The 11,006-nt window shown below is 33.2% G+C and overlaps 1 protein-coding gene across 7 annotated transcripts in view; it reads left to right on the forward strand.

Moving 5' to 3' along the window:
- EPHA5 (EPH receptor A5) overlaps positions 1-5,072 on the forward strand; it is a 344,576-nt gene extending 339,504 nt beyond the window's left edge. For all 7 annotated transcript variants that reach the window (XM_019468625.2, XM_019468637.2, XM_019468628.2 and 4 more), the window contains one exon: positions 142-5,072. In XM_019468625.2, coding sequence (XP_019324170.2) covers positions 142-247 — 106 coding nt within the window. In that variant the 3' untranslated portion in view covers positions 248-5,072. The remainder of the gene's footprint in view (positions 1-141) is intronic.
- The last annotated feature ends 5,934 nt before the right edge of the window (positions 5,073-11,006 follow it).

Below are 11,006 nucleotides of genomic sequence, written 5' to 3' on the forward strand. Positions count from 1 at the left end.
TTGTATCATATCGATGTCTCATATAGGATTGTAATCTAATTAGCTTCTGCAAAATGTTTGTATCTTTGCCAGCGTGAAAGTATTGAGGTGTGCTACCAATTGAATCAATACATACATCCAATGTGTGCTTTCTTCATACAGGGATTTGAGACGGCTTGGAGTGACTCTTGTCGGTCACCAGAAGAAGATCATGAACAGCCTTCAAGAAATGAAGGTGCAGCTGGTAAATGGGATGGTGCCACTGTAACTTCCTTTTCATGTCACTTCGTCAAGTGAATGATTCTGCACTTTGTAAACAAGCCCTGAGATTTATTTTAACAAAAAAAAGGGGGGGGGAAAGGGAAAACTCAGTGATTTCTAAACCTTAGGAGAGCCTTGGTTCAAGCCACAGAATTTGTAATCAGTGTTTTACTAAAATCTCCTTATCTTCCTCTCAGTGTCTTCGTTTCTCATGAAGCAAGTATAACCCGCATAGAATAAAAACATGAGGTTAAACATGATCTTATGTTGCAACAAGAAAATCCTTTCCACTACTTCTACAAAATTTTATAAATGAAAATATAACTATATAGAGCACCTTTACAGACTGAATTAAGGCAGCCCCTTTCAAAACTTCCAAGAATCTACTTGAAAGGAAAAGTTTATAGCCATTTGTGGGCTAACAAAAGCTGCAATTTCCTGAAGTTTACTTCAAGTCTGAATTGTCTACATAAGTGTATTGAAGAGCAATATGATTAGATAATTTCCTAATAGATACCTTCTTTTGTAATTTTAAAATGCTGTTACACAGCGTTAAGTTATAGAAACTAGTGTATAAATATGTTGCTTGATCAAGGACAAGTACAATACAGGGTGTATATTTATTTTTCTGTGTTATAAAATTTATGTTTAGTTGCTCTTCTAGAAACTATTAGGTAATAAATGTGTATATACTGTATCATTTGCTATATACCCAGGAATCAATTTAAGTTGGAGTTTCGTGTGTGATGCTTGCACATGCGTGCGTTACCATTCTGCTTGCATTTTTAATAGTGTTTTAATTTTAGCAACATACAGGAACGAGTGTTCCAGAGTGTAATAGGAATAGGAGAAATAGGGAAGCAGTAAAACAAAATTGAACACAAGCTTGTGTCTTTCTTCCTCTCATATGTCCAAAAGCTACTAAATCTCTTTATTCACTAACGGGAAATGTCTATAAGATTAAATCCCCTTTGGCTTTTTGAAAACACTTTGTGATATCTGTGACAATGCAGTTCTTCTAGCCATTAATCTTGCACCCCTGTAAGAAATTTCACCTTTCTGAGTCCCAGAAAATACCTTGTCAAGCAAAGTTGACACCGAAGGGCACATTTTCAGCAGGATGTAGAAGGATTTAACTGTGCAGGCTTCTGTTAATGTTGTTAAATCCAGGCACATAGCACTAAGCATTACCCCTAAGTGTTAATCCTTTGTAACCATTTCCCTTGTGGTTCAGCTGTAGACATTTTGATACTAAGGCAGCAATGGAATGATGAAATATATATATATATATATATATATATATATATATATATATATATACACATTTCCTTCAGAATTTTCTTTGTTTCAAGATTTAACAAGTTTTATTTGTTGGTGGCTGTTTATTCATTTGGTAATTTCATCTTGTATTCAGTTTCATCAAATCGAATTTACTTTGATAAACCAGTCTAAAGTATTATTTAATTGGCTTTCTTAAGGAACTTAAGATATGTTTTGTGTACATTTTATGTGCCGCATTTGGTTAAGACTGGCATTTGTGGTACAAATTATACGGTTTATTATTAGAGTTCTAACAAAACTGACTCCTTGGTGAAGTAACAATTTTTTATGATATTGCATTTTATAGAACCATGGAAAGATACGTGATTATTCAAGGAGCACAGCATTTGAACAAAGTATAGCCTACTTATGATTATCAAGGGCAATAGTATATTGAAGTAGTCTGGGTTAATGGAATCTATAGAAAATATTCCTGCATGATATTAATGGTGTTCTCTCTCTTTTCCAAGCACTTGTTTTACTTGAATGTTAGCCCATACAAGAATAAATCCTTAAGAAATAACTTCTTTCTACCCTGCCCACCTTTTACTTAAGCAGTAAAGTAACTCCTTGCTAAAGAACATGACAAAGAAAGAAAGAAAGAAAGAAAGAAAGAAAGAAAGAAAAAAAAAGAAAGAGAAAGAAAGAAAGAAAGAAAGAAAGAAAGAAAGAAAGAAAGAAAAAAGAAAAAGTTGTAAGCAACTCTCAGATGGTATATTAGTATATTTAATTTGGTACAGTTTTGGCTATAAATACTTACTAGGTCTATACTATACCATGGGTTCTTATAAAATATGCTTCAAGTATACTTTATTAGTTTAGTGAAATTTTCAGAGAAAGTAAAGAAAGGTGGATTTAGCATTGTCTTGATAAAATCAGAAGTAAGCAGGCATCACTATTATAAAAGATGTCTTTGTTCATTTCAAGAAACAAAATGAACTAAACATTCTTTTTTACAAAATAATCGGAGACTGTGTTGCACTTTATTGAATTTTGTAAAAACAACTGAATTTAAGTGATAAAGTAACAACTGAGAAACTTCAAAGTAGGAACAGACATATTGATTTAAAAGATAAACTATTGTAAGTGTTAGGATGAGTCACAGTTATTTACACATAACAAAGATATTTTCTGAATTGTCTTCTAACTTTGTGTGTTCAAAAATGATTGGGAAGTCAGCACAAAGTATATATAAGTGACTAGAACTTAAAGCTACAATGTAGGTTTCCTCTTTTTCGAAGAAGAACATTACAAATTAGGATGGATCAGATTCCTTCGCAATCTTGGTGTTCATTTTGGAACGTAAATTGAGATGAAAGTTAGACACATAGATTTCATCGATATTTCAATTCGGTTGAGAATTCTTTTTTCCCATTTTGGTTGAGAATGTCAATATGATTTTAAAAGAAGTAAAGAGACTTCCAAATAAGATATGCTCTCCCCCACGTAAAATAAATACATACATACATACATACATACATACATACATAAAAATAAAAAGAGGAAAGAATTCCCTTCTAAAATATTTATTCACTACTGGATATGTCACCAATTGGGAAGTGCCAATCTCATCTATAAATGTGAGAAGTGGTACAGGGAGAAGAGGCAGCTCTTGTGAAATGCAGTGAGGCAGTAACCCAGGGTGAGGTTTGACAAATCTTGATTGTGTGATTTCTTATCCTTTGGTTCATTTTGTCACCCACCAGACAACTAACAATAAAACAGAGACTCAATAATTTTAGCACATAAGATAGATTTGTCAAATAATACATAATGTTATTGTAGCTATCAAGTAGCAATACCTTTAAAGCATGAGTCACTCTCAGAGTTGAACTTTGAAAAATATTTTTTTCAAAATACTGATACCTGTTGAAGTCACTCAGTTACTACTTTTATCAATCATAATTTGTTTCCGAATTTTTCTACTTGCTCACGTGTTCTTCTGGGCCATTTGAAATGTCTGAATTGTATGTAAAAATGTGAGGATTCTGATTTTCCCATTTAAAAAAAATAATGTGCATGATCTTTTATGTCTTCTATTTTAATCACCAAATCAGTGTTCTAAAGTTGTAGGATTACTGTAAAATCTATATTCCAATATTCTGTCCAAACTTAAATGTGGCCAGCATTATTAGTTTTGGAGTTGCCAAAACAATACAGAACATCCTTCACTTAGTTTGTAAAGAGTCTTAACCAGTGTGCAATGGTGAAGAGATAGTTTCACATCTTAAGTTTAAAATGAAAATTATTATCTGTTGAACACTTATGTGTTTGCATGTCTACTATTTAATCTCTGTGTCAAAGTCAAAGATTTTTTTTTTAACACCATTCTTCCTCCCATTTAAAGTGGATGTTCAGAAGCACAAGTAGAGATATTTATCTGTGGAAGACATTTTTGTTTGTAACGGTGCATTGGATGGCAAATGCTATTTGCATCAGATGTTAGAAATTTACTAGATGAATGATGTTGCGTAATAGAATAAGATCTTTTTTCCCATTTTTTTCTTTCTAAAAATGAGAAAACAAAAAGCTAAGTAATGATAGTAAACTGTCTTTGCTTATGTCCTGCCAGATGTTTCAAATCAAAATAAGTAAAAAGTAGGTACAATGTGATGATGATGATGATGATGATGAATGAACAACAAAATGCTAGTTTTAGGAAATTAATAACTACAATAAGTCATCATTGCTTCAACTCTGTAGCACAGCTGGTTACATGGAATATTTTTCTGTATTATGCCGTTAATTATATAGTAATGTATCAAAGGAGAAAAAGATACTAACTTTTCTTTTCATGTTGGTTTATGAAAAAAAATCTTTTTACACATGAATGATTGAATGTTCTTGTTCAAATGACCACAAAATTATTGCTTAAGAGAAGACACAATTCTTAAAAAAAAAAAAAAAAGAGAGAGTTGATCTATAATAATAAGAATCAAATGTCATTTATTTCTTCTAAATGTAAATGAAAAAAATTGGCAACATACATCATGTTTATTCAGTCTGAGATATATTAACAGTAAAGGTTTTAGTGGTCAACATATTTGTGAATCTTTAGATTGCTATAGTTTTACATTCAATAATTTTACAGTATGTAAATTTCATTTATAATAGTCTAAGAATAAAATTTAGACTCAGTCACTTGCTAATATGTTTATTAAATTCTCTTAGTTTCAGGCAGGTCAGAAGCAGCTGTATAGAGTATCTTATTCTATGCTAGGCATCAGGATATCTCAAATTCTTGCCTGAGCATTAATTCAAGAAAGGATTAGCATTTCTGTATCTTTTCCCCATTTGAAGCTCTATGTGCATTTCGTTTGTGTACATGTTTTTGTAGTGTAAGATACGAAATTTTATATTTTTTCAGAAAATAAAAAAACCCTTTGAATACAGTTAAATCCGATTGTCATGTTTGACCCTCCCCCAAAAGACTTTAAAGTTACAGACTTTGTATAATGATTTCAGTCAGTTCTAATAAAAATGTTTGAATTTCCTATGCTAAATATTTAAAATGCAATCAGCATTCATTTCCTTCAAAGGCATATTCATGAATCTTTGCATTCAAGCATTTTTTGCAAGTCGAGTTTGACAGAAGACTGTAGGACATGAGCATAATTGTGTGAAGCCTAATTAGAAATTGATTTGTGACAGTGTAATACATTACTTGAAAAAACAAAAACAAAAACAGAAAACTGTGTGTACCATCTGCAAAAAGAGACTTTCTGCTGACCAGCATTAGTTGGTCGTCTTCTCACTGCTTATGGCGTAGGGTGGAGGACTTGCATTCTTACAAGAAAGCGTGTCAGCAAGTACAAATGCTCCCTCTTCTGTATATATTATATCATATTACTCTCCTTTTGTAAAAAGCATACGAAACAATCTGCTGTATTCAAGGGAATTAATCATATTTGTAAATTTTTGCATTTACATTCCTGAAAAGTGACATCATCATGCATATGGAAATAATCCCTAACTCCTTTGCTTATGCACTGAATCAGTATTATAAGGTATATATATTATTTATTTAGTAAACAGCCTCATGTAAAGACTCCGAGTATTCTGTTATCAAGTATTCTCGTCTCTGCTTTGCTGCAAACGCAAAAATCTTATGATAAAAGGGTTTTCCCCCCAGTCTTATGGACACCCTCGATCAGACAGGAGGGATGGTGTGGTGGTGGAAAGTAAACATTTAATTAGAATGTACTATTCTGGATTAGAATTTTCTACACATACTTTTGAAACACATTATATTGTCTCTGTTTTACTAATGAGGAATCCATGACCCAAAGCTGTTAAGAAGTTGCCCAAGTCCTGACTGCTTCTCAAAGTCAGGATGAAAACCACATTTATTTGAGACCAAATCCATAAGCTTTCTACTACACTGTACTGATTTCACGATGTTGGCGATGCTATCTAGATAATGGAATCATTTAGGCCGATCTTCTAATTTAATTGATGGAGGAACTGAAGTTTAGCAAGAAAAACATGACCTGAACATTTCCACAAAGTGAAGGGTAAACCATGGGTGGGAAGCAGGATTTGACTTATTACATTTCTAACATATTTGATTTTTAGAGTAAGCCAAACTTTGGGCATCAAAAATAGTTGTTATTTGTAATTCTTCCACTGAGTAGGAGCACAATCTAATTCAGTGTATATTTCTAGTATATGCATAATTTCCTCAACTACAAGCACAGAAAATTGCAATACATATTTATTATTTATTTCCATCTATAATATCTGAATTTTGTTTGTGGAAATTTGAAAGCTACTAGTGATTCTCTACCAAACTGTTAGCAAAAGTAATTTATATATATATATATATACATATATATATATGTATATATATATATATTTATTAAAATTCACAGTAACCATTTAAATCAAATAGAGTTTTATATAAAATATTAAATGCAATTTTACTTGAATTAGCAAGCCAAAAATAATAAATTAGAATAAAACTGGCAAAAATGTTGAAATATAGATAATTGTTTTTTTCATAGAAAGTTATGAGTTAAGTCATCCCTCTAATTTTTTTAAAGTTGATAATAAAAAATATTAATGTGTTGGGATTATTTATTTCAATTTGAAGTTTGTTAGTGATCCTAAATTTTCAGAAAGTAAAAATTTTCATTCAGTCCTCACAGCAGTCCTTTAGGTGAGACATTTATTCTGTTTTTCTTTTGGAGGCCACACAAGGCTAAGTGACTTTCCTCAGATCACATACTTTGTTGCTATATCCCTGCTTTCTTTTAATTTTTTTTTTTTAATGTTTGTTTTTGACAAAGAAAGCATGAGCGGGAGAGGGGCAGAGAGAGAGGGAGACACAGAATCCGAAGCAGGCTCCAGGCTCTGAGCTGTCAGCGCAGAGTCTGATGCAGGGCTTGAACTCACAGACCTCGAGATCATGACCTGAGCTGAAGTCGGATGCTCAACCGACTGAGCCATGCAGGCGCCCCATCCCTGCTCTCTTTTAAAGTTTATCCTCTGCCTCTGATTTCCAGATGATGTTCTCCTAGCTGGTTTGGAATCTGTTCCATCAATTGCACCTGGTCTTGAATATCTTCAGCTATCAGTGTCCATGATTCCCTTCACCTACCTTCTCCATGTATGTGAGGGGGTACATAGCATATGGTTGTCTGCAGCCAGCATACCAAAGCCTGATCTGTCACTATTTGAGCTCAGGCAAGCCATTTAATCTCCTGGCTTCCAGGTACGTCATTTATTAAATGAGGAAATCATCTGGCTATTCTGAGAATCCAAGAATATGAATACATATACAGAGTGAAAATAATGCCAACCACAATTGATCAGTAAATGTTATATATATATGTATGTGTATATATATATATATATATATATATATATTCCTCACTGAAATCTTTCTTCTTGCTCAAAGTTTTCTTCTCATTCTATAATTGTTTGAACTTAATGATATCAAACTTTCAAACACATATAACAGTTTATAAAATTTTAATAAATTCCCGTATACATATAAGCCAACTTCACCAATTATCAACCAAGGCCATTTTATTTTTTTGTATATAACTTCAGTGACTCTCTGCTCTCCCAGATTAAAAAATGTTCCCAGATTTTTTGTCATATCATAAATAAATATTTCAGTGTGTATATCCAAATAGGATTATTTTTAATGTAATCATACTACTGTTACACTATCTAAAAACTCATCATCTTTCAAAATATTTTTAAATATCCAATCATCATATGGATTCAAATTTTATGGACACAATCATCAATGGGTGTTTCATCATACTTTTTTTACAGTTTATTTGAATTAATATCCAAATGTTCCCTTTATTTCCTATAAGTTGTCAGTTAGACTTACAGATTTAGATAAGTCAGATTCAGGTTTAACTTTTTTTTTTTTTTTTAAGAAGACAAGTCATGTATATTGAGGAGCATTGAAAAATAACTTTTCATTTGAAATGGTGATTTTCATCTTTCTTTTTTTCATTTAATTGCCACACTACATTTAAAAAGACCAATCTCTGTTTATAAACTATTTAGTTACTATGAGATATAGTTTATATAGACAAATCAAAGAAATTGATTGGAGGTTTTTTTTTGTCATTATATAAAAGTGGTCACAGGCTCAAATATCCCCTCTGTAACCAATGTCATCTTTACTAATGTCTTAACAGCATTAAAAAGGTCCACTTTAACTATTCCCCCTTTCTTTGCATCCAAGAACTCAATCTTTCCAGCTTTGCCTATATTTCTGGCCATTTATTCCATCAATTCCACTAACTTTTATTATTCTGCTCTTCTTTTAAATGCTTAAATTGCAGAATTATGTTTTAATACTCTTCCCATTCCATACCATAGGCCTGCCGTTGAAAATGATCAAATCACAAGTTTTCAGTTTTCACAGATATGGGAATAGCAATCCATACGGAATTACCAGTGGTCTATTTCTCCAAAGATATAACTCCACGTGTATAAATTACACTGAAGATCTCTAATTAGCTACAATGTATGCTTTTAAAAAATTTTTTTAATGTTTATTTACTTTTGTGTGGGAGAGAGAGAGGCAGAGTGCGAATGGGGGAAGTGCAGAGAGAGAAGGAGACACAGACTCCAAAGCAGGCTCCAGGCTCTGAGCTGTCAGCACAGAGCCCAAGGTGGGGCTTGAACTCACAGACCTCGAGATCATGAGGCAAAAGTGGATGCTTAACGGAGTGAGCTACCCAGGCACCCCTAATACATGCCTTTTAAAATCAGCAGATGGCAACTCACCTTTACCTTCAACACAACTTCTACCTTCTAGCATACTCCTAGTAGAAGATACTACCTTGTATAAAGGTAACAAAGATAAATATCTAAAATTTATATTTTAAATCCCCTTCCTCCTCAGCATCACGTAAAACTCATCATAAGATTGTATTGGTTTCAGATTAAATATGCTTCTCATACTTATAACCGGCAGATGTAGAAAAATAAGCAAAATTCAAAGGTAACTAAGTAGGAAACGTCACCTAGAAAATTTAATACATCACCCCAAACCAAAAGGACACAATTGCTTGGTATTTTATTTTATGCATTTTTATGAGGGGAATTGAATGGGAATCTTACATCATTGAGCGATCAATTATAAACGTTAAATGGCAATTTTATCCAAAATTTTTCCACTATTATAAATTTGGACCATGAAAAAAAAATTGGAAAGCATCAGACTGACTTTTCCTTTGTCCAATTACATATGCCCTATAGAGAAGGTGCTCTGAACCATGTCAGCAAATAAATTGATTTGGATTATGCTGAAAAAAATTTTTTGAAGATAATAAAAATTTAGTCACAATCATTTGAAAGGATAATCCTTGAAGGGTTTCCACTCTGATAGAAGGATAACGTAAAATGATTTACTGCATGTTCCCTGGAATGGGTAACAGCCCTAACTATGTGAGCTATGGAAGTCAGACCAAACAACAGATGTTTTTCAATCATTTATTCTCTGCAAATATGTAAAATACAATTATAATGAATATGGATATCAAATTAAATATTTAAGAATGTGCAATCTAGGTGTGTTTTCAGGTGAAGCATATTGTAGACTTCTCAGTCCTTTGCTTTCTCATGCTGAAGAAAGCACCAAGGGTCATGATCTAATTTTTGTGAAAAACCCAAATCTTCCTCTGGATTTTCTGAATGTTGCCATGTTTAATCATGAGCTGTTCCTTTATGCCCTGTCAAAGCACATGGTCATAGTATAAAAGAAAGTTTCCAGGGGCGCCTGGGTGGCTCAGTCGGTTAAGCGTCCGACTTCGGCTCAGGTCATGATCTCACGGTCCGTGGGTTTGAGCCCCGCGTTGGGCTCTGTGCTGACAGCTCAGAGCCTGGAGCCTGTTTCGGATTCTGTGTCTCCTTCTCTCTGTGACCCTCCCCTGTTCATGCTCTGTCTCTCTCTGTCTCAAAAATAAATAAATGTTAAAAAAAAAAATTTTTTTTTTAAAAAAAGAAAAAAAAAAAAGAAAGCTTCCAAAAAATAAATGTTCCTTTGTGCTCTATAAGAAATGTGATTCAAAAGTCAGAGTCATATAGGCTTTAAAAACATCGCTTATATTATCCTCTGTTGGAGCTTCACAAACTCTTCTAGAAATACAAAGACTCACCTAAGTTTAATGATTCCCTAAATGTTTGACCATGGGGCCCTTTTAGCTGGTAGTAGTTATTACTACCACACGGTAATTGTAAGAGTAGATTGTCATCCATCTGAACACTTCTCAAGTTAACTAAGAGAATGTTATATTTTCTCAACCAATGCTACTCTGGGGAAGCACTGATGAGAAAATATCCACTCTGCCTTGTATCTATATCAATGCAATCCTTCCATACTCATGCCTGCTTTTCCTGGAGATCAATGCAGAAGCGAACTTGTGATGCAGCTAAAGAGTGGTCTAGGCTCTAAAACATAAAAAAACTAATTCATCAACTTTACTCACTTGTACTGTATTTCATTAATTTCTGGTACTTAGGATGTGGCCTTAAAATAAGAGGTTACTGAATAAAATATTAAAACAAAAATTGAACCACGACCTTGGTCTTATTACTCTCATTTCCTGGTAAATGCATCATTTGATACTAAAAGTTATAGAAATTTTCAAATCTTCTAACCCAAGAAAGGCAATAGACCTAGGGAATAGAAGTGGTCTGAGAAAAAAAGAAATGGGTAACAAGAAGCTGTTGATAGAACGAGTGTCTTTGTAGAAAGGAGTGCATCCCACTACACATCAACCCTGAGGGAATGAGGAAAGGACTGAGCTGGAAATAAGACTGAAAATCGAGAAAGCCTCACCTCCCCCCACCACACACACCCACACACACATGCACACACATTTTGTTAAACTTTAAAAAGGATGTTATGGGGGGGTGGGGTGGGAAGGAAAGGTATAAAAAATAAAAATACATAAAGGTATCCTCCATTTTGT

Source organism: Panthera pardus, unplaced genomic scaffold (genome assembly GCF_024362965.1).
Source record: "Panthera pardus isolate Hobbes unplaced genomic scaffold, ASM2436296v1 HiC_scaffold_13, whole genome shotgun sequence".
NCBI lineage: Eukaryota > Metazoa > Chordata > Mammalia > Carnivora > Felidae > Panthera > Panthera pardus.